Source organism: Branchiostoma lanceolatum, chromosome 18 (genome assembly GCF_035083965.1).
Source record: "Branchiostoma lanceolatum isolate klBraLanc5 chromosome 18, klBraLanc5.hap2, whole genome shotgun sequence".
Taxonomy (NCBI): Eukaryota; Metazoa; Chordata; class Leptocardii; order Amphioxiformes; family Branchiostomatidae; genus Branchiostoma; species Branchiostoma lanceolatum.
In genome coordinates this window covers 3,959,564-3,984,021 of record NC_089739.1, presented here as the reverse complement: position 1 = coordinate 3,984,021, position 24,458 = coordinate 3,959,564, and the positions used below count along the sequence as shown (strand labels likewise).

Genomic DNA, 24,458 nt, shown 5'->3' with positions numbered 1-24,458 from the left:
CGAAAAACCCCATGCAGTGCGAAATCTACGACAGAATTTAGCACAAGAAGGCCCCTTGAGGGCCAACTTTGACTCTGCAAATCTCGTCGGAAAATTATATTTGGATATCCACGTGTATTGCAGGAGCTTTCACAGCTTCTTGACATTACGAGGACACATTTATATGCATGATTTGGCCTTTCGTGCGAGAACTATTGAGTTTTTACGTGACCATGTCTTGTGCCTCAAATCGGCGCGTAACACGTGTTCAAGAACGCCACGCCAGCGCAGTTCGTCCTCGCTCCTACCAAGACGAGAGCTATCTGCACGGGTTTCTTGGAACTGTGGATGATTTACAGAAGGCTGGGGTACTGCAGGATGTCGTGCTTGAAGTCGAGGACCGGCGGTTTCCCTGCCATCGGCTTGTTCTGTCCGCGGCCAGCCCCTACTTCAGGGCCATGTTTACAAATGATATGGCGGAAAGTCGGCAGAAGACGGTTGTTTTACAGGTAGGGTTGGCGTAACGTGTGGTTAGAGTAGAGTGAAAGAGGAACAACTTGTAAAACCACGAAACATTCCAATAAATAATAGTTTGTCCCTCGCATGCCCCCCTCCCCACTGATATAATTTTGTTGTTAAGGGTCAACGGTCAACTTTGCGGGTCACAATGCGTTTTCTAAAATATTATTCGAAAATATATTCTCGATTACAATAAAGCACATGCAGTGCGGAAATAGAATGTAGATAAGATTTAACCTAATCAAACAGAATTATGTTTTTTCATGCTCTATATACCTCGATGGCTTATATGCGGTGAACGTCTGAACATTGATCTGTTGAATTCTTCAACAGGGTTTAGATGCAGGCATGTTTGGGGAGATCCTGAGTTACATCTACTCGGGAAACCTCCATGTGTCCCTGGACAAAGTGCAGCCCCTGTACCAGGCAGCCGACCTCCTCCAACTGGACTATGTAAAATACACCTGCAGCAACTACATGGCCATGAACGTGGAGCGCTCCACCTGTGTGGACCTGTACAAGTTTGCTGATGTCTTCTCTGTGGAGACTGTTAGAAAACGTTGCCTACAGTGGATGTATAAAAACTTTGCTGAGGTGGGTCTTTCTCTCAAACTGTTAACTTTGATTTTTGTAGAATTCTGGCCTCATCAGATACCTGGGATAATATTAACTCAGTACAGTAGAAAAAGAAAAAAAATAGGGACTTTGTCAACTCCATATAATGACTTAGGACAGAGCAACAGAGAAATGTCTTTCAAATCTTTTTGTTGTAAACAGTACCGAAGATTGATCTAGACACATGTTTACAGTATCATTCTTGAACATGTACTCTGCAACTCCACAGGTTGCCTGCAGCGAGGAGTTCTGCAGCCTGCTGACTGAACACCAGCTGACTGAGATCATTAGCCACGATGAGCTGGATGTTCAAGAGGAGACAACAGTGTGGGAGGCTGTGGTGAAATGGGTGCAGCACAGCAGGGAGGACAGGTCGGAGTCAGTTCTCTTTTTGTACATCTTATGGTTTTTTTGTGGAGTAAACATGCAAGAAAAATCTACCCCTACCCTGTACCCTACAGACTGCACCACCTACCCAGCATCCTCCCTCACATCCGGTTCAACCTGCTGACCTCAGACGACACGGCAGCCATCTTGGAACACCCTCTGGTCAGGGAGGATCCTGGGAGTTCGGAGGTCATCAGGAATGTGGTACAGAAAGGGGACCCCAACCAGAAGCCGAGGTTTGGGATGACCACGGAAATGGCTCTGCTGTACAATCAAGCCCCGGGGTCAGTATATACCTCTTATTCTTTTGTTTTTGAATTGTGAACAATCCTCGTATAAGGTCTTTTACATTTTGAGGTCCTGCAATACACATTTCTAGTTTTTAATTCCTGTAAATGCACTCGTCCTCTAATTCCAACATATAGTTATGCTCAAAAGCATTTCTCAAGGGGCTACGAAATAATATTTGACAGATGATAACAGTGCATGCTTTGATTGAAAAAAAAACTTAGTTTCATACTATTCTTATTGACAATTTGCAATGTGTTTTTGTCCTCTCTAGTTCCGAGGAGTTCCTCTTCATGAACCCCCAGGAAGGCAAGTATATCAGCTGCAGTTACAAGCCTGAAGACCTTTCTGGTTTCTCAGCCATAACAGTCACCAGTGATAACAACATTTACATCCTGCAAACAGGAGAATCAGAGGACGAGAATCAGTTATCCCTGTCTAAGTACAACCATGCAAGGAATGTGTGGGAACATGAATGTATGTCCTCAGTATCTAAGGGACCGGATTATAATTTGAAGTTTTGCGAGCAACTCCTCATTGAAGTTGATCAGATTTTGTACTACATTGTTCTTGATGATTTTAAAGACAGACGATTGCATGAGATGAGAAAGTACAATCGGCACATGAACCTGTGGCAGGATTGTTCAAAGCTGCAACTTGACTATGTTACATACTACAGTGCTGTAGTGTCCTGTGATTCACACATCTATTTCCTCACAACCAAGGAAGTGCATCGCTACGAACCAAGGCAGGACCGTTGGTGTAAGCGGAGCCAATTGTTAGAACCCAATTTTGAATTCGGCACAGCCGTTGCCATGGGAACAGAGATTTTCTGCACAGACTTTGCCTTAAGACTGGCTATGGTGTACAACACACAGTCAGACTACTGGCAGAAACTGCAAGGCTTGTCAAACCCAAGAAATCTTGTAATTTTTGATCTCAGTCTTTTTGTAATGGAGAACCAGCTGCATGTATGGTCGACATGGGCTAATGACGAAGATGAAGAAGAATATAATGTATATGTGTATGACAGGTCCACTGACGTCTGGAGGGACTTGAAGGTCACTCTGCCTGACACTAGTAAGGAATATTGTGTGTATGGTCCCCAGTGCCCTGTAGCACGTATATACTTACCATACCTTACAATGCAGGATAAGGCCACATAAAGTTTTGCACGCTTCCAGAGTAGGACTGTTTAGTTGCATTTTGTTTAGACTTCAGGTTTTGATAAATGCTCCTATAAATGGGATAGATCTTGTAGCACATGTACTAGATCAATTTCATACTTTAGTAGGCATTTTACAGAAACGCTTCCTTTTTTATAGAAAAGATATGTATTTCTATGGTAAAGTGAACTAATGCTCTTGTGTCTTAAGTAAATACAACTACGTGATTAAACATAGCAATGATTGCTCTTGTTGTTACCTGTTGGCGATTACTGCCATGTTTAAGTCAAGGTTAAAGAGATTAGAATGGTATTAAATACCCGCATGACCTCTGACCTGTCACGTAATCCCGGCGCATTGTGCCTGTGATCATGACGGAACCGGCCGGAACTGCCGTGACTATGGGGCCGCAGCTGGCGACCCAAACTAAAGAAATATTTCTTTCTCGCAAAGATTTCGAGGAAAAACGTACTAATGTTCAAAAATCAACAATGACCAAGTATATCCAGAGCAAAAAGGATAAGTTTTTCGGAGAAAATGGTGAGTTTTCAGTCATAAGTGTTTCTGTCAAAGTTTTCGCGCGAAATACGCACTGTTTCCGGTCCACTGTTGTTTACTTTTACGCTCAGGATTTGGCCCGTTTGACTTGTACCGTTACTATTAATGAAAGAATGAAGTGCGTGCCTGAAAATGCATTCTGGCGGGAACTTAACGAAAAATTGATGCTTTGAGATGTTGAAGTATAACAAAAAGTGATGTTTTGAGATGTTATAAGTTCGCACTGCCGCTGACTTACGATAAAAATACAATCCGACAAAACTTAGCTTTAACCGAGGTTGTTGTTTTTTCAAACTATGTTTTAAGTCCTAAATTTTAAACTGATACACTTGAAATATAACAATAGAATAAAGACTTTTTGATGACCACTTGATAGTGATGGTAACATCTGTAAAACTATTGTTATATTTTAGGTGTATCAGATTAACTGACTTTAATTTAAAGACTGTATTCTATTGTTATATTTCAAGAGTATCAGATTATCCTTTAAAGACTTATGATTCAAACTGGATGTCCAAACCTTTATAAACATATAATTGAAGTTTGGCATTATCACACAAGGATTGCAATTACCAGTAAGAGTTGGAAGAATTCCACAAAGCATGTCTTTGAAACAAATTGGCATGTTGTGTATGACAGCATTAGAACCACTCAATCATAACTCTGACAATGTATAATATCAAAATTCAAAGCTCATTTTAATTATCAAAGACTAATATTTCCCAACTGTACAAAGCAAAGAAACGTGCAACAATTCAGTCATCTTGGTACAGTCTAGATAAACTACTAGTACCATTTCTATAAAACCAGACTCTTACAGAATCTCTATGTATATTTAAGTAATATTAGATTGCAATATCATGTTCTGTATTCCAATTCTTTTACGTACAATGTAATAGTTTGCAACTTAACTAAATGATTGAAAATTGCATTATCATTCCATATCATGACCAGCGCAAGCTGACTTTCGGTCTGCAGTCCTAGAAACCATTGTTACAGCAAGGTCAAACCTCCTTTTCACTGAGTAATTAAGAATGTACAATATAAGTATAAATGTCTTGTGGTTGCTAATTGCTAAGACATGTACAATTGTAAATACTTAGCCAGCAAATGTTGGAAGTGGACTAAGGCAAATAAAAAGCTTAGTAAAGACTTTGGCTACTAGTTATTGTGTGCAATGGTGAATACATAAAACTATATTCCTTATACAGTGCTGTTTTATATGGTGTTATATCTACACTGGAGACTAAAAAAAAAGTCAAGATTTTATATTTGATACTAAGAATTGCAATAATTCGATAATACAGCTGCAAGCAGTTCCCAGCAAAGTTTGTCATCAAGGATCAATGGTGTCTGCAATGTATAAAAACATATTTACAAGTTACAACAAATTTCAGTCAAAAACAGTCAGAATCATACAGAAACATGCAGAGTTGCAAGTTATGTTTTCAATGACATGAAATAAAGATCAGAGCTCAACTCAACTGAGGAATTATGTGAAAATTGAAAATGGACAAACAAGTACTAAAAACGCTGATTAGCAAAGCAGGTGGGCGTTTCGCCATGTTGCACAAGTTCATACGCTTCCAGCTACCAGTCAGTGATCAGTACTACAGATCATCCTGTGGTTCCTGTATGACAGCCAGGACTGAGCAGGCTGGAGAGGGTGCAAACATAGGTGTTTGGTACATGGAGTACAAGGCATCTATTTCAATAACTCTCCCCTCCACCGTGAGTGTGAACTTCTGAATTAGGAGAAAAAGATAGAAAGAGTGAAAAAAACATATTGCAAGTCTGGAGATGTAGAAATATAACCTTGCGTGTGAAAATCATCAAGTCATTTGCTCTTTCCCAGATAATACACAATATGGCAATGATTGTTACCCCACCCTGGGTTGTTGCATTCTATAAAAAGGGAAATTTTAAAGTTCTTATTGAAAGTTTAAAAGGACAAAATCAAATCAAATGAGATGTTATAAGTCAGCCCTCTGAATTGGGTGGACTTAACATGTTAAACACGTTGGATACATAGGTTGATGTAGCCTCTCTTCTTTTGAAATCACAGAACCCAGTACATGTACTTTTATCATACTTTTTATACCTGTTATAGCCATTGTTCATTATCTCACAAATGTTTTTCTATGTTTGTTTTGCTATTAGCCCTCGGGCATGAACTTGCAATAAACTTTCTATATAGATTGATGGTGGAAGACAAATGTAGGTGGGTAACACTCACCCCCTTTTCCTTTGGTCCCAATAAGCTTATACTACACATGAACTTTGAAAATGAGGGTGATGTCCCAAACCTCAACCTAATTCCCACATTTTATCAACAAGTTAAATTATCCTATGACAAAGTTGAGAATAGAGACGACATTAGGTCCCAATACTTAAAAGAACAGATAATGGTGAAATGAGAATATAACATCAAAAGGTAAAACCCTCTTCTTCCCCCAGTTTATTAAAGAAGACATAATCTATGTGCAAGATGTATTACCCAGGTGAAAATACATCTCTATGAATGAGTACCCTACCCTTAGCCATAGACTCAATACTTTAATTGAGCACATTAGCCTGTCCCAAGCCCTACTCAGCACCTGGAAAACTCTTATCAAAAATGAACTTGACTCAGATGACCGCCCAACGCATCTTCTTACTGCCCACCCCTACACCTGTTCAAACCTATTGAAAACAAATTTAAGAAAAACATGACAAAATCCTGTACATTACATTCTACACTCATAAACATGCAGTGTTGCCAAGCTGTCAGCAGAAATGACAGACAATTCTTCATTGCACTGAAACCTTTGACTGGGAAAAAAATTACGCTCTGCAGAACTGCATGTAAGGACATACAAATAGCTGAACTGAATTACAAACTACTACATGAAATACTGCTGTGTGGTGAAAAATCAAAAAGTGGAAAAAATGGGCTAATAATTGATCCCACGTGTATACTATGTGACAGTGGGGAGATTGATAATTATAAACATATATGTTTGTGGATTGTAAGAGATTATCTGACCTGTGGAACACAGTTCATCATTACATACCTTTCAGTCCCAGTAATCCTACAATAGATTTTGAAGATCTAATACTAGTACTTGGAAAAGTCACGCAGCCTCTAAACACCTTAAAAGACCAATACTAATAATACTTATAGCTAAATGGGTCATATTTAAAACATGGGTTTCTCTGAGGAAGAGCCAAAGTCACACCTCACATCAAAACAATATCTCCACTCTTTCTAAATGGGAAATAGTTGTTACAAAATGAATTATATATAACTGATCCTGCTGACTGTTCCTGTCACGCAAAAAAAAAGGACAGATAAACATATGTTGTACACAGCTAAAGACATAAGGACCTTGCCTAGTCCATGATATCCATCATACTTGGCACACACGTAATTTGAAGGGAGAAGAGTGTAGAAACGTACCAAACACTATTACTATATATTTCCACTTCATTTAAGTGTCTTCTTAGCCCTAGACAGAAAGAAAACCATGATTATTCATACACATAACAATAACTTGAAAAATACATCATTACCTTACACATTATCAATATTATCAATATACATATATTTTTCAATATTACACAGATGTCCAACCTTCCCCGGAAAAACTGACGTACTGGACCCTGACAGATGTTGACTATGACGGCGTGCCTTTCCAGCTTGTGGGGAGGATTGTCTACGCATTTCACCAAGGAAAGGACAAAGCCCGCAAACAGAAGGAGAAATACAAGGCACAGAAACAGGCAGAAGCGGTATAGTAGTATTTAATATATACTTCCAAAGTTGTTGACCTAATTCAAGTCAATGGTGAAAGGAAAATAAAAATCAAACAGAATAACAAGGGTGATTTCAACCAGGTGCAAAGAAATATTAGTTTCACATAATATAAATTAGACAATGCATAACAAAGTAGAATACATCATGCAAAGTTCATAAGAGACTGCTGTATGTCGTCTGTGAACTCAAATGCTGTTTTATTCTGTTAGCGTCAAGACCATAACTTCAAAGCAACCCGCAAGATGATACAACATACAAAGAAGGTGAACTGCCCTGCAACGTTAACTGCAACACAGATCATCAAATTTCCGGCTTTCAAGGTACAGCATTCTAATTCTTCAGCTGGGAAGCAATCCTCTCTCCTCCTTGGAGAAGGATTGGCTCCAGGCACAATGTATCGTATAGGTGAGTTAGGTGTGTGATCCAGGTAGTCAAAGGAAACACAGCTATCTCACGTGTACCTGGTGCCATCTTACATAGCTAATACAGGCAAAGTAGACACACCCACATCACCTCTACAATCCCTCACCTGGTTTACAAAGAAAGAAAACTATCTCACCTGTGCAATGTCTCCACTGGTCCCAATCAAAGACATTTCTATGCTATATGGTGTCTCACCTGGTTCCTAGACAAAGAAAATACACATAATATTATTATATTATTGTAATTAGTTAATGCAATCATCCATATGCCTTGCCTTCTCCATTATCTTAAGTTATAGGATGAGACTTGGTAATGGATGCCGTCCTATATTTTCTTTGTCTGCCATAATAACAGCAGACAGCCAAAGAGTTAGTATGGAGTTAAAACCAGTATGAGAGTTAGTATTGTAGTCAGGGTAAACTCACATAGGATAGTACCAAGGCTACTATTCTTACCTATACACATATTCTAATCCTAGGTTTCAAAAAACACCAAGGCTTTGCAGACACTGGCTTCAGCAGCCCTGAAAGCTGAGTTAAGATCCAACCCTTCAACAGTTGAAGGTGTTGTAGAATACCATGTTCGATTTCCCGCCATGACAGAGCACGAGAACCACCCAATTCTTGGAGAGGTAAGTACATTGTGTATGTAGTCCGTTTTGTTAAGTTCCTTTCTTCTTCGGCTAGGCAGGTGATACTACCAATAAAATGCCATATTGTCTTTACTACATATGTTGTCCATTTTACTTTTAATCAATAACACAACTTTATGTAATTGGCATTTAAGCAAACCTTAACATATGCGTACATCTAATTCATGGATTCATGGATGCTATTACTTCTCAGGCTGCTGAACTACGTGAGCCTGTAGATGCTGAAGTAGAGAAACACATCCTGAAACAAGCCTTGGACGGAGCGCGTCGGGTCAGCGAGTTCAGACGCCACATAAACACATTTGTGAAAGATGAACTTCTACGGGGACAACAGCCTCCCCCACTGACCCGCCGCCGCTACAATCCGACTGACCAGGACATTCGAAATATCCTGTCTAAGGCGAAAAGACAAACAAGAAACTCGGAAGACGATCAAGTAAACCTGCAGGTAATAAACAGTTTACATAAATGCAGGTTTTCACGTAATATATATGGATGTCCATCACAGCAGGAATGATGTTTCCAGGAGAGATAGCTAATCTCTATATGTTATACAGTGTAATCTTTCATCACCTTCAACGGCAAGGTCATATTTTAACCTTCGACAAGGTTTAATAATAACATTCTTTGGGGCGTGTGTTTGTGTAAACAAACAGCATAATTCGAGAAAGCAAGGTTGGTGAAAATATATAATGAAATGCTGGAATTGCTGCCTGAAGATCATTTTGTTAAAGCTATGAAATAGTGGAACTCTAGTTAGCCATCAGTCCCAGTGCGAAATTTTGTAGAAGTAAATGTTAGACCGCTGCTGGAAACATAAACAAATATTCTATGTGGCCATGGCCCAATACAATGTATAATGGCTTACTCTTTCTTTCATTCACAGATATTGACCTCCAGATGGGCTGCAGAATCTGGCTGCTGTATCAAGTACAGGTCAAGCCAAGTACAGGAGGATGGAACTACAACCAAGTTCCTGTTCTGCTACCAGACACACTGGCAACAGAGGCTGCTCCACATATATGGCCAGCAGATGTGCCTGTTAGACGCCACTTACCGAACATGCCGATATTCGATGCCTCTCTTCTTCCTGTGCGTCCGCACGAACGTCTGCTACGTTGTGGTCGGCTCCTAGGAAACCACAGTAGATGTTCAGGAAGCCTTGAACATCTTCAAGGAGTGGAATCCAGACTGGACACCTAGCCACTTCATGGTGGACAAGTCTGATGTGGAGATTAATGCCCTGAACAGAGAGTTCCCGGGTAAAAGCACAATTACTGTCCAAAATACACATTAACACCAGTCACTTGAGATTTAGACAGACACTAGCCATTTGGAAATTCAAGCAAAGTTGATGTTCTACCTTCAAGTGAGACATCAGTGCGTAGCTCTTAGTCTACTGAGTATAGTGATATGAAAATTATTATTCTGCAATGTTCACAACTTATGATATCATTGATGATAAATGCAAGAAAACTGCGGGAAATTGAAGCACCCCGCTTTCTTTTTTGGTCATCCCGAGGTGTGAAACTACAGCCCCGCAAGGAAGAATGCTTCTCCCCGCAAGGAAGAGTGCTTCTCCCTGCCGGCAAACTGTTATTCCCCGCCGGGAAAAAATGGCAAAAACTGTGGATCCCGGCGGGTTTTGACAAGCCCCGGGGAAGAAAAATTCAGGTCCAAGAGGTGTAAAAGGTGTGAATTCAGCCAAATGTATACAGCGGGACAAAAACTGAACCCGCCGGGTTCGCTCCTCCCCGCTGTCCAACATAACATTAAAAGCCAGGATAGCACAATTCACATCCCTCTGTTAACTTTGAAACAGTCAGTACTGTATAAGCATTCTGAAAATGGCCACCTCTTCTCATCCTGAAGCAGCCCAACTGTTTAAAAGTTCAATAAGTGTAAGTTAAACCAGGCACAGCTTGCACAAAATCATTGTTGGTACTTGTCTCACAAACAAACTAACCTAGATTTTAGACAACAAACTTTACTTGGATGTGAGTAGTTTCTATCCTGAAATCATCAAGCAATCCTATGGACACCAGACACATTATACAGCATGGATAGACCTTTGTTTTCTACACTAGCACAAGGAGTGTACAATGGCCTTGTTTTCTGCTTTGTCTTTCATTGTGTTGGCTGTGACATACAACAGAGGGAAAATGTTACAGTCTGACCACAAGGACCTCCTTGGTCTGACTATACAAGTTATTAAATACCTGGTGCTTTCTCTAAAATAATGCCGTAAAATCTACTCTCTCAGTGGTGTTCCTCTTACATCTATCAAGATTACAGTGTGAATTAAGTTATCTGTAACAGGGCTTGAATGTAGTAAACAAGCCGCAATTTAATTCCGGAAAAACAATTTAATTCCGGACTCCGGGCCAATAACAGTAAAGTACTTTACCCAATCAAGTTCATATTTTTAATGAGTATACAGCAGGGGGTGGGGAATATGCGGAGTGCCGAACTTCCGAGCGAACCCCGAAGTGATGCCGAAGGCGCAGCCGAACAGGTTTCGGAGTTCGGCAGAGCCGAACAGTGTTCGACGCAAAGGACGATGGGAGAAACCGTCCCCGCTAATGGGGGGGGGGGCATTTCCGGGGTGAGCAACAGGAGAAACCGTCGTCGGGAGCATTTGAGCAAAAACATGTACCGTGGCGGTTAACCAACATATATACTGTAGCCTATAGCCCGTGATACTTCCAGCCAGCATTCGTAAATAATGGGTGAGAATGTTCTATCACATTGCGAATTGTCAGGGATGTCTGTAGTGGCTGTGAACATCCTAATTCACGTCAAGGTGTGAATTACCCTGATTTGCATAGACTGATTGAGCCAAATAGAATCTCTTTGGCTGTCATGCAGGGGCTATCACGCATGCGTTAGGACTTAGGAGTCATGATCAGGAGGTGTGTATGTGTGAGCTGGGGCCCCGGCACTGATGTTGTGAGTTTTGGTACCCATCTTAGTATTGAGACTGTTGTAGGCCTGGGACACCTCCTTGATCACGGGACCCCCATATGCATTTTCCTTGAAGTTCCCTTCCGAATATACATCTTGAAAGATCTGTGACAGGTCTAAATAAGCCAGGCCCATTGCAAGGATAATGTCATTGTCCATTGCCCAAGCCACCATACAGCCACCTTGGTACATGTATGTCAAACCAACCTCCAAAGGTATGAAATGAAAAACAATACTGAAGACACAGCAATCAAAAGGCTTCAACAAACAAAAGCACAAAAGAAATCATGAATAATGTCTGACAGACCACCTTGAGAGGCGACAGCAGGCTTCGATTGGAACAAGCTACTTTCCAAGCAGAGGTCGGTGGGGCAAGATTGTGACTGTTTTATCATGCCCCGTTTTTTGTCCGCTATCTCTATCAGTGGGAGATAGCGGACAAAAAACGGGGTATATGATAAAACGGTTACAACCTTCCCCCACCGACCTCTGCTTGGAGAGTAGGAACAAGCCAGGTTGAGGCCACTTGAATCTGGCTTGGAGCATTCATGTTTGTTTGTTTTATTTGAATCTCCATTAGTGATACAATTCAATGCGCAGTATTCTTCCTGGAGTCCTTCCAGGGATGTTGACAAATTTGTCCTACTCCTGGCTTTATTCGGTGCTTTTGAAGTCTAACTACATGGAGTACAGAAGCACTCAATAAATGGATCAATTTGAAATTTTATTGTATTATCACCATTCTCCAAGCAGGGGTGGGGGTAATAACCCTCACCATAAGCCCTGTTTGAAGATTTTATAGACTACTAGTATCAGCTATCAGTCTGATTCATCAGCCTGTGTAGACTATGCTTGGGGTCTACACTTGGCCCTAAAAGTCTAGTTGTTGCAAGATAGGCCCCCTCCTGACACTAAATGCTGTAAATGCATTTCAGTTTGCATGGTTTTAATTTCGCGGTGGTTTTGAGTTCGCGTTTGAAACAATAGTAGACAAGAGGTTGGAGGGCGAAGCATTTCGCGGTGGTTTAAAGTTTGCGGCAAAGAGCTTACAGCGAAAACTGCGACCAAAAAAACACCGCGTACAATTATGCATTTACAGCAAATTACTTTGGAGACAACAGATCAGACCAAGAACTTCAAGGTTATAACCTTGATCAAACAGCAAGGTAAATTTGGCTGCACATGGAATCTAATGCCATTTTCAACCAAGGAGGAAAACTTCCTTGCTTCAACTAAGGATGTTTAATATATATGTAGGGACTGTACGAAATTTACATCCGGTTGTCAGACTGGGTTGGTTAGAAAATTTTTCCTGGGCTCTCACCCCAAGTCAAAATCATTTTCCTAGGCCCACTCCCCAAGCCAAAATGTTTGCCCTCTAAGGCTCCCCCCCCCCCCCTCCTATCAACTCTTGAAAAATATTCAAGTCGGCAAGAAAATCACTGTGCTCCAAGGCTCGTCATCTGTTGCTTCTAGAATTTGTCAGAAGACTCAGAACTTTACCCTGGCAAGTTGATTCCCACAACCGGACGTCAATTGATATTTCTCAATACAAGGAGGTTAAATACATCCTTGCTCAATATAAAGATGTTGGTTTAATAGCAGGTTTTAAAAAACCCTATCTCGGGAAACTTACAAAAGTTAGGTGTCCGGCACCCAGCTTCAAATAAAATGAGGTACCAGTTAGCTTATATGTCCTTGCATTGACTAGCCTGGGTGCCAGACCACCGCGCTCCTGGCGCTAATCCTTCGGCCGGGGAAGCAACTCGCGCCGCCGCCACAGACAGCACACGGCCCACTAATTATCTCTCGCGCGATAGATATCAGGGTTCGGCTGCCAAGCGCCCGGGTGCCAACTCTATCCCTACTACCAGGTCTTCCCCGGCCAAAAAGGCTTATCATCGCATCGCGCGAAAGGTCTGGTATCCAGGCTATGCATTGACTGACTGATACAAAGGAGGTTACAAAATACTAACTGCTTAGAGATGATAGCCAGGCTCTAATAGCCCTTCTGATCAGTCATGGTTTTCAGAGAGTCCTCCATGCAGTGTCTACTACAGACTGAGGCAGTCAATGGTCAGGAGGCTAGAAGTGGTCGCAATTTTGTGAAGGGAGAGAGACATTAGAAATCGTCTCCCGACCCCCCTCAAACCCCTCCCCCCCCCCACACACACAAACACAACACCAACAAAACCTGAGAGACCATTTGGAGAATGCCAGACGCAAGATCATTATCTCCATGAAAAATGGAGATATTGTTTTGGGTGTGTCTGTGTGTGTGTTTGTCTGTCTGTTTGTGTTTCCGCACTACTGTAGTCAGCATAACTCAAGAACCTCTTGATGGATTACGATGATATTTGGTATGTGGGCAGGTGTTGTGAAGCCGAAGTTAAAGGTCGATTTTGGGCCCCCTGGTATGTGACCTTGGTACTGCAGCAGAACTTCAATTTTTGTATCTTTTGACCTGGACGTGCTGTGGTCTTGATTTTTTGGCGGCAGATAGCTTGTGGTGTAATGAAGACGTGGTGTGGGTTTGGGCCCCCTAGCAGCTTGCTCTGGAACTGCAGGGGCGTTATCGTGAAAATCTTCTAAGGCGAATAACTGAACAAAGGAACGATGGATTTCCATGATATTTAGTATAGAGGTAGCTTAGACAGAGATGTACACAATGAAGTTCAAATTATGTTAATTAGGACTTAATTTGCATAGCTAATGAGGAAAATCTATATTTGCAGTGTTTTCCATTATCAGACTCAAATACATGTAACGTATGTAGTTTATGGAAAGTGGATCATCAACAGATACCAATTATGCAAATAAATTCCTTATTTGCATAATTAATGCAAAATACCATATCTCATCTAATTGGAAAATTATAGGACTGTCAATATGATACATAGTATGCAGGTAGCTTAGACAGAGATATACATAATGCAGTGCAAATTATGCTAATTGTGACTTAATTTGCATAGCTAATGAGGGAAATCCATATTTGCAGTGTTTTCCATTATCAGACTCAAATACATGTAACATATGTAGTTTATGGAAAGTGGAGCAGATACCAATTACACAAATGAATTCCTAATTTGCATAATTAATGCAAAAACACCACTATGAATCTAATTGGAAAATTATAGGAGTCAATATTGCAACATGTTTAGGCTAGATAAAGGTGTTTATAACCAAGCATATATTATGCAAATGTGTAAGTCATTTGCATGAATAGAATTGTTCATGGAGATATGAGGTCGTGGAACTCTTGTTTGGTCAGCAGCCCTTGACAACCCTATGTGATAATTGGTCTTTTGCATGTCTAGGACAATAGCTGACCTTGTGAACCCGCATATCAATGGACCGAATAATTTCAAAAATTTCCCGGAAGGAGGAAACTCCTTGCTTTGCTCATCGAGGCCCATTTGATAGGATTCTTGATTTAATAGAGAACAGAAATAAAACAGATGAAACAGAAATATTTTCTTGAACAAACTTTTGCCTAATGTTTCCATTCCTATATGAGTGATCAACAACTTCATTTCATTGTATGTTTGGCATTCTATCATATTTCAAGTCAAGTGTTTATCAATGGTCAAAACAAACCTCCTTGCTGTAACCTGAGTACTCCCCTCCAGACAAGACTAGACCAAGGAGGTTATGTAATCTATATAACCTCATATATATATACTGTATAGTCAACCTTGGCCATTGACTAGACCAAAACAAAACAAACTTTCTTGTAAACAACACATTCGGTCCAAAGGGTTCAATGTCGTTGATACGTCAGATGCAGTAAACACCAAAAATGAGCAAAGATCTATTCAGGACTAATGTTGTGCATGACTCGAAGGCAAATATATTCAGACTTCTTGCACTTTGTGTGTAAACTTTAATTTCTTTAACCTGGTCATAAATTGGTCCCTATTGTTATCTTCAAGTGGAATTATCTTTGAAGAAACTCAAATTATCTTTCACAATTGTGAGCACTGAGCAGTCATGCTAGAATTAATGCGAGCGTGCAAAAAAGATCAGTTGGGCCAAAAAAAGTTGCCTGCATCATGTTCAATCAATTGGGCAGGAAGGTTGAATAAATCACCCAACATACAGAACATGAAATGTTCAATATGGTAAGTTTAAGACAAAATCAGAACTCTTGAGTATAGAAAAAAGGGGCATTTATCAAAATCATCAGCTTCCATTTTCCGACATTTTTTTCGATTTACGGCATTAATTTTTTTAAACGAGTCTTTAACAAAATAGCAGAGCCCTCCCACGAGTCTTAGCAAATTTTTTTGATAACTTCTTTTTAGCTAAGATTCATGGGAGGGCTCTGTAAAAACTTCATTACAATAGAGTAGAATTACAATGTATAATACCCGCACTTAGAATTTGGATGATTGATAACGTTATGTAAAGTCATGGATTCCCATAAAAAATAGCTTTTAGTTCATTTTGTAAAAAATAAACCAGCCTACCGCTACTACACGTACTACTACTACTAACGTTACTAATCGCACTGAAATTATAGAGGGTCTGCATGGGGGGGTCCTGGCAACGCTTAACGGTAAATTCAGGCCAGCCGATAACGCTTAACGGTAAATTCAGGCCGGCCGATAACGCTTAACGGTAAATTCAGCATTTTTAGAACATGATGAGATACCCCTGAAGACGACGGTTTTTTTTGCCACTAGTCGTCCTTATCTTGTGGCAAGAGACCTATTACGCTATGCCATTCTCGCACGCCTGCTCCGAACCCTTTAAATTCGACGGCGACAGGAAATTTCATGGTCACGATGACGTACGAGCGCCGAAGGCGCGACGAAAATTTTGAAATCTTGACCCTCTGAAACGCTATTTCCTGCATTCTGAGGGGGGATTTTGCTGAAGAGTAAGCTAAGTTTTATGACATCTGTATTTGAAAAAAAAAATACAGAAGAGTTTCAGGTTGATTTTTGAGGGGCGTCACGCCCTCCAGACCTCGCCGGAGCTGCGACATGCTCCCGGGGAAAATTCTTGACACCGTACCCTGAAACGCTAGTTCTTGCATTTCGATGGGCAAATATTACTCGTAATGTAAGTTAAGTTTAATGATATTTCTGTTTGTGAAAAAATACAGAAGAGTTTCAGCTTGAGTTTTGGGGGTCGACGCCCTCCTGACAATAATTTTCGACGAAGGCCCGGCATGCACCCTGGGAAAATGTCAAAATCTTGAACCGCGAAACGCTTAATTTCCTGAATTTTGAGGAGAAAACTTTGCTAGTAGAGTGAAAAATAGAAGTGTTTCAGCTTGAAATTTTGTGGGGGCGCCCTACCGACAAATTTTCGCCGGAGCCGTGTGCTCTCTGGAGAAAATTTTGAAATCTTGACCCACTGAAATGCTTTTTCCTGCGTAACGAGGAATTACTCAATAACGCTTAACGTTAAATTCAGGATGACAATTAACGCTTAACGAGGAATTAAAACGACCAGTAACGCTTCACGAGTAATATACCGATAACGCTTAACGGTAAATTCAGGGCGGCCGGTAACGATTAACGGTGAATTAAAATCGCTCGTAACGCTTCACGAAAAAGGGCATGCAGACCCTCATTATACGTACAACCAAGGTATATAATGACCTAATCGTATAAGTCCTTATCAACCTATCTGATCTGACCTACAGGTCGTTGAACTTTGGTCGCAGCTGGTCATTCCAAGATGGCGGAAAGTTTACATGAGATGTGGGCACTGCTGGTGAAACGGCGGACAGAGTGGCCGATAGCCTCACTTCTCATCGGTGTGACGGCAACTGTAGCAACCTACTACCTCAAGTATGTCGTCAAGGTACGTTTTACACTTATTTGTTTTGGATTTTCCTTTTTATTTAACATTCCTTGAACTCAAATGCTGGTCATTCCAAGATGGCGGAAAGTTTACATGAGATGTGGGCACTGCTGGTGAAACGGCGGACAGAGTGGCCGATAGCCTCACTTCTCATCGGTGTGACGGCAACTGTAGCAACCTACTACCTCAAGTATGTCGTCAAGGTACGTTTTACACTTATTTGTTTTGGATTTTCCTTTTTATTTAACATTCCTTGAACTCAAATGCCATGTGCACAGTGCTGGGGGAGGTCGGGTTTACACTGGAAACATATATAGGAAGGTTATCGGGAAAGCAAGGGGCGAACTCCATTGATTTAGCCTGATTTTTGGATCTGTATCGGGTTCAACATCGGTAAAAGCTGCTGGGAAAAACCGACACAAATCTGGTATTATTCCGTTACCAACACGACATATATCCGACCTCCCCGAGCACAGTGGTGCTACCCTCCCCACATACCGGCCTTCCTAGGCAACATCATAATTTTGGAGAGGAGACCTGTTTGATATAACAGTAACTTGCATGTCTATTTCGCGAGCTGTACCTTAGGAAATTAAGAATTCAACAATTTCAATTTGAGAGTAATTATCTGAACATGTAATTCAAAAGTATGAAAAAACGATTTGTTGAAAAGTCACCGGCCTTGGACCACAAACGACCCGTAGCACTGTGCTCGGGGAGGTCGGATATATGTCGTGTTGGTAACGGAATAATACCAGATTTGTGTCGGTGCGGAACCCCACGTGATGGGCCGTTTGTACTGAAGTGGTTTGAAGGTATTGTTATCTCGCCGCAATATTTAGCTCACCGCGATACGCCGCTTGCGTTTGCGAACAAATGGCTGCCGTACGGCGCCGCGAGTTGCAGGTTCAATCCCGGGTTTATGCTTCCGCGTCCTTTGACATGAATTTCCTTGGTTATTAAGTTAAGAATTTATCGATGTTTCCTCGATTATAATATCTTAACTATGCTTCTCATACTTGCCGATTACAGACTTCTACGGAAATATCGTTCCTTTCAATATTTTATTTTTTGCCGGTTGTAATAAAAGCTTAATTTACTGACACAACAAACAGTACAGCGAGTTCCACACGTTCTACTACAAACTACGTACAAACTAAGTCTTATAACTAAACAATGAAATTTAACATCCGTAAATGTCAAATATGGTGCTGGAGAACAGCTGATCGATTATCGTCTGAAGTTTCCTTTTTATTAAGCTGTATGCCGCGACGACCACGTGCTTGTCTTTCCGCTGTCAATCATGCAGTGTCCATGGTAACCATTACCGCGGCTACCCGTCAATCAACGCCGTTGCCATGGTTTCATCCAAGCCGGGGAGTCCCCTCCGCCGTGTTTATAACTTGTTGCCTTGACGACCGGCATCGGAAGTCTGTGGGAAAAAGAAACGACGTATTACCGACAAATTTGTCGGAAAAACATGGGTTTCTTATCAGGAATTTTGAGACCATCGAAAAATTACCGTGTGTATGTCGGGAAATGTACATCGACCGATGGAACACCGATGGTGCTCCGACCAGCCTAAAATGCGGAGGACAACTGTTAACGTTTCCCGATACATTCCCAGAGAATTGTGACTATGTATTCCCGACATGTTTCCAGTGTAAACCCGACCTCCCCCAGCACTGTGAAGAGACTGGGACCAGGCTGATGAATATTCAACCCTGTATTTGTGTCCGTTCTAGAAACCCATGCTGATAACCGGCAGTAAGAGCTGTGCAGACTTCCTCCGGCGCCGCTGTCCTGTCCTGTTGCAGGAGTACTACCCTACTGTCTGGTGCTTCACATCGCGTGCTCACACCGTCATGTGTTCCATCGTTGGCAACCTGACCAAAAAGCTGCCACCATACAGAAAGTAAAGCACCGCACATGTTCCTGTATTATTCTTAAGAGCATTTCAATTGTGTTGTACTTTTACAATTTTTTTTCTAAAAGTGTGATTCATGTACTCAAGTACTTATTCTGTAATAGTTTGCACAGCTGTGTGATCCAAGTCCTGTTGAAACAGGGATGTTTGTAGAAATTTGATATAATTTAATAGCTTGATCTATGTAGGTGTAGCAGTCGGGCTTGTTTTGAGTGTACATGTATTTGGCCGTATTTTGTCTGTTTTTTCTGGAGATTACGACTCTGGTGTTTGCAGATACCCTCATAGCATATGTAAAAGCATAATCTCCAGAAAAGCACTCCCAAATACGCTCAAAACACGCTCAACTGCTGACATCTGCTTGGAGATTGATCATAGCTACCGTTTCAATATTTCATTGAATTCATATTTCATCTTGCGTTGCATGTTACATGATCAAACAATGGGTAATTTTACAGAGAAATCCTGTACCCCCCTGATGGTGGAGAGATCCACTTGGATTGGCTGGATCACCATGGTAACGATTGCCATGACAACGGGACACGCCCCATTGTTGTCATCCTCCCTGGTCTGACAGGTAAGGCAAAAAACACAAATTATCATGTAGTTTTTATACGCCCTTCCCACCTCCTCACCAATCAAAAAAAAATTTCTATTTTCCAATAGAATCATTATAATTAATGCCCAAATCAAGAGCTTACAAGTATCCAATTGATCATGATGTGTGTACTTTATATGTGAGATGGTAAACTTCACCCCCTTACACATACTGCTTTTCCACCCTTCTCACAGACAAAGATAGCAGCTCTAGTACTGAGAAGTGAGAATGTATGGCAATGCTGCACTGTGCCACTCAATTTTGGGAATCAATGAACACACAGACTACATGTAGCTAATGACAATTCTATTAATGCATGTAATGCCTTGTGTTTTTTGTTTGTTTTGTTTTTACTACCAGGAAACAGTTCTTCCTATTATTCCATAAGACTTGCCGAAGGAGCTACTAAGAAGGGTTACAGAAGTGTCGTTTTTAACCATAGAGGCTCCAATGGGGTAAAGTTAAAGGTAGGTGGCAGGAACAGACTTAGACTGACCTTGAATGTGCATAGTTTCTTTTACCCTGGGCGCCAGACTACCAGGTCGCTAGCGATTTGCTTCGGCGGCCCAAGAACAGTCTGCCTGCCCGGTCTTAATCAACGCTCTGGGGAGTTGTAGCCCGTGGGAGTAAACCGCGCCCCTTTTGTTAGGGCCGGTCAACTCCCCGGCTACAACTCCCCCGGTGCGCTAATTAGGGTTTTGCGGGCTGGAGTCTCTGTGCCGCCGAAGGAACTGACTACAAGGTACCGGTTAAAGGGAACCAGCTAAAAGGCCCGATAAACAGTCTGGAACCCAGGGTAAGTTTCTTTGTGAGTGATGTTAAATGTGCATAGTTTCTTTTTGGTGTTTTTTGATAGCATTAAGCACCTTAATGATCTTTTTGGCACTTTTGGATGGTGTTGATGGAAAAAAGACTGGACCACGTTTTCCGACGTCCAGACTGGACTGCTATTTCCACCAACCCCTTTTGGATAGATTTGTGTTTTGCATATCAAATTACTTACCTGAGTGCCACATAATGATAGTTCTAGTATTTAAAAAAGTATAAGGATAGGGGCTGTCCCAGATTGGATGAGACATAGATAACTTATATAGTTGTTAGAGTCATATTGTGTGGGGAAGTGGATAGTGAGTGTGTGTCTCTTTCATTTTACTTTATTTGTTGGAAAACGTCTAAAAGTGACAACTCTGAATGTGCCACACACAAATTCTATAATGATTGAGGAATAAAAATGACTGTTTTCCAGTCCAACAGGTTATACTGTGCAGCTGACTTTGAGGATTTTCAACGTGTCGTCGGTCACATCAAGAAACTTTACCCAAACGCTCCACTAATGGCTGTGGGCTGCTCCATGGGAGGGTAATTAATTCTCCATATTCTTACATCACAATAAGCTAGTTCACAGTTTGAAGTGCACATGTGAAGAGTAATGCATTGTTGGTAATATGTCAAAGTTCAAGGCCCCTGGGTAATACCCACATTGCATCACGCTCCGCATGTGCACTTCAAACCGTGAACTCGCTTGTACCCATTGGATCTGTATCTATATATATATAGCCAGTATAATAATTATAGCCCTTTGGTGTAACACACTAGCTAAGCTTCGCTATGCAGCAGCAATTACTGGTTATATAATACTGATCGGCCTGTCACACCTTAAGTTTTTGCACATTTAGCTGTAGGCATTTTCTAAAGCTACAGAGTGTAGTGTCCTTTTTGGCAATGAGTTCCTCTTATAGTTTTAGAAAAAAACTATACCTCCATGTCTGTGCACTGGTCATTAATTACTAAATTCAGTAGGAAGAAAAATGTCACACTGATATACATTTTGTAAAATTGTACCTTTAGAAATGTGTAGCAAACAGTATGATACATCCAAGCACAGTGGAAAAAGCGCCCAATATCTGCCTTTTCAAACATAAGTGTTTTACTCTTCAACAGTTCCAGTCTTCATTACCGTTCTTTTATTTTTTGCCTTTGTTTTAGAATGATCCTGTTCAACTATGTGGCAAAGTTTGGTGAGAAGTGTGGTCTGGTGGCTGCCATGGTCGTGGGCATGCCATGGGAGGCCAACAAGACAGGAGAGTCCCTAGAACAACTGATCAATCGTCTGATATTCAGCAAAAACCTGGTCCGGCAAATAAATAGGGATCTACGTTTGTAAGTACTGTGTACATGAATTCCCATTTTTGTTAATTACCATAGTGACACATTCAAGTGATCTAACATGTAAAAGCTTAATATAGTATACTTGTTATTAATTTGGCTCATGTATTTCTTATCAATTGATTATCAGAAAACACTGCAAATATTCATCTCCAATGTATTTTATGTATACTACAGAATTGTTTCAACTGAAATTTTAAACACTGCTGATATCTGCTTCTGCTCATTTGCTGCAAAAATGAAGCCACTGCAAAAGTAAATGAATTGAATCACAGTATCTTCTAATCACAGGTCAAAACTGCTAGAATTTCATGTCAAGATGTGAATTTCTACGTCACTTGCACAGTTCTTGTGTGTTCTCACGCCCGATAATACCCGTGCACATTGCCCAACTTCACCATACACACACAAACGTTTTATCCTTTTTCACAGTAACCGTGACATGTTTGACAATGATGACCGAGTGGATGTTGACTACGCCCTGCAGGTGAATATTATTATGATATATAAATAATAGTTTATGCGTGTGAGTGACACGTATGTTATCATGTTATATTGTTGTCTTTGTTTATGTTCTTTTATTCTGTTGAATAAAGATTGAAAAAAAAGTTTTAGTCATGTAACAATGTTGATTAAAGAGGATCTATATTGAGAAAACTGTTTTGTCAAATATTTTGTTAAAGTTGAATTTAGATCCTTCCGCAATTCTTTCGGTGCAATATTGTGGTGCTCTTTTCCATTTCTGTACCACTTTGGTCACACATACATAGAGGATTTCTGTGAGATACTTTAATTGTTGTTTCTTCTACTGACTGTAACTTTATGTTCACTGTTTTCACGGTCACCTCTGAACCGTGAACTTATCATCACCGTGAAAAAAAACTAAGTTGTTATTATCTATGATTCCTTCACCCATCCACTCTGTAAATTGCTTGCCACCACCGTGAAGTTAAAGTTCAGTGAAAATTTTTCTTATACCGTGAATTTTGCTACCATGAAGATGAATTACAGTAATGAATTGCTCTCTTGTAAGCAGCCAGTGGCGTCGGCGTGGCGTAATGGTTAGAGCGTTGAACTCGGAACCAATAGGTGCCGAGTTCGATACTCACCATGCCCCGATGTTGTGCCCTTGGGAAAGGCACTTTACACGATCTTCCCGGGCGGTGGAGTGACACCCACCGAGCCTATTCGGCTAATCTGTCAAACTGTGTGCCAAAAAACGCTCTGCGGATTTGGTTGCCGATGTGCCAACATCTAGCACATTTGCCACTATTAAAGAACCGTTTAAAAAAGAAGAAGAAAAAGCAGCTGTCGTCATCATGTGTTCGTTTCTCTCCACCCCAAAGTCCTCTACAGTGATGGAGTTCGACGACCGTTTCACCTGCAGGATGTTCGGTTTCGACTCGGTGCGTCACTACTACACAACAGCGAGTGCGTGCTACAAAATCGACAAGGTCAAAATCCCTCTACTCAGCCTGAACTCCGCTGATGATGTCTTCGCTCCCTTTGACTGTGAGTAGACAAGAGAGAATCATATTGATGATATAAATATAATACCAAACCCAAGGGAACTCATATACTTGAGAAATCTGCGTACATAATAAATTGAATATATATTCATTTATAGCTAGTACATTTTGTATATTGTCACAGTAAATGCAAATTTAGAGAACTAATCCTGACATTGTGTATGACTTCCAGTTTTTGGTTATCAGGCATCATTTTATTACCTCCGTGAAAATGGAGATATTGTTTTCTGTCTGTGTTTGTTTGTCTTGTTATGTGTGTCCATAGTTATTGGAAAATTGTACATGGATGTGAGGTGGAAGATGGTGTAACGGGAGACTAGCAGGATGGGAAGGTCGGCTTGACCTGGGTCCACAGATTAAGACGAAAGTTTTCTGTAAAAACTTATGTCCAATTGTATTATTAGTTTGAATTAAAAAGATATATATCTATCTATTCCTTGATGCCTAGCTGTCATAAATGCATCAATGTGTACAGTTTCTATATTGTAAACTTTTTGCATCATTTCTCCTTTAGCCATTCCTACCGAGGATATTAAGACAAACCCTAACATCTCATTGGTGGTGACATCGCATGGCGGACATGTCGGCTTCGGTGATTGGCTGTCCCCTACCCGTGAGAGTTTCTTGGACAAACTGTTTCAGCAGTACATTGACGCTGTCTTCAAGTACAGGGAAAAAGAACTTTTAGGGACACACATGAAGAAGCAATGATAGAGAATTTCTTGTTGTTGAATAGTGGAAACTATATGTAGAGCTTAATTTATTTTTGTTTTAATTCTAAGAAAAACAGTAAAGAAAAGTAAGATTTGGGATTTTAAGAATTATTGGAAACTGTATGTAGAATAAGCTTGTTCAAATTGCAACAAATTTTTATCTTCAATTTAAGGTATTGTTCACTTGGATGCATTTTAATTCAAATCTTTATTTGACTTTGTTGTTTTGTTAACTTTCAATGTCAACACAATATTTATAATCATAAAATCATTATATGAATAAATGAATTATCAAGAATGACTTGTTGACTTTTGTCATGTAATTCTATTATTTTTGTTTTTAAAACAGAGAATTATTAGT

General features: G+C 40.6%; 2 protein-coding genes and 1 long non-coding RNA gene across 4 annotated transcripts; 2 read left to right on the top strand and 1 right to left on the bottom strand.

Moving 5' to 3' along the window:
* The first annotated feature begins 3 nt into the window (after positions 1-3).
* LOC136423890 (kelch repeat and BTB domain-containing protein 2-like) lies at positions 4-4,665 on the top strand. Its single transcript, XM_066412270.1, has 5 exons — positions 4-488; positions 832-1,092; positions 1,343-1,485; positions 1,575-1,784; positions 2,063-4,665. Exons 1-5 carry the CDS (start codon positions 168-170, stop codon positions 2,952-2,954), a joined length of 1,827 nt encoding a protein of 608 aa, XP_066268367.1. The 5' UTR covers positions 4-167; the 3' UTR covers positions 2,955-4,665.
* LOC136423899 (uncharacterized) lies at positions 4,187-9,516 on the bottom strand. Of its 2 annotated transcripts, none has more exons than XR_010753808.1 (2): positions 9,441-9,516; positions 4,187-7,933 (listed from the first exon to the last, which is right to left on the bottom strand). It is a non-coding gene; the product is annotated as an uncharacterized lncRNA (long non-coding RNA). The 2 variants fall into 2 exon arrangements; XR_010753809.1 differs by having other exon boundaries at positions 4,187-5,169; positions 9,441-9,505.
* Positions 9,517-17,232: 7,716 nt separating this feature from the next.
* Positions 17,233-24,398, top strand: LOC136423894 (phospholipase ABHD3-like). The gene is made up of 9 exons (XM_066412279.1): positions 17,233-17,367; positions 18,910-19,079; positions 19,550-19,668; positions 20,050-20,156; positions 20,936-21,048; positions 21,676-21,849; positions 22,288-22,342; positions 23,202-23,367; positions 23,899-24,398. The coding sequence occupies exons 1-9, from the start codon at positions 17,242-17,244 to the stop codon at positions 24,093-24,095; spliced, it is 1,227 nt and encodes a 408-aa protein (XP_066268376.1). The 5' UTR covers positions 17,233-17,241; the 3' UTR covers positions 24,096-24,398.
* Positions 24,399-24,458: the final 60 nt, after the last annotated feature.

Excerpts from the sequence above, each read along its gene's own strand:
- LOC136423890 (XM_066412270.1), top strand. The coding sequence starts at position 168 with ATGATTTGGCCTTTCGTGCGAGAACTATTGAGTTTTTACGTGACCATG. Across the intron at positions 489-831 it reads AGAAGACGGTTGTTTTACAG|GGTTTAGATGCAGGCATGTT; the intron begins GTAGGGTTGGCG and ends ATTCTTCAACAG. Across the intron at positions 1,486-1,574 it reads CAGCACAGCAGGGAGGACAG|ACTGCACCACCTACCCAGCA; the intron begins GTCGGAGTCAGT and ends TGTACCCTACAG.
- LOC136423894 (XM_066412279.1), top strand. The coding sequence starts at position 17,242 with ATGGCGGAAAGTTTACATGAGATGTGGGCACTGCTGGTGAAACGGCGG. Across the intron at positions 17,368-18,909 it reads ACCTCAAGTATGTCGTCAAG|AAACCCATGCTGATAACCGG; the intron begins GTACGTTTTACA and ends TGTCCGTTCTAG. Across the intron at positions 21,850-22,287 it reads ATAAATAGGGATCTACGTTT|TAACCGTGACATGTTTGACA; the intron begins GTAAGTACTGTG and ends CCTTTTTCACAG.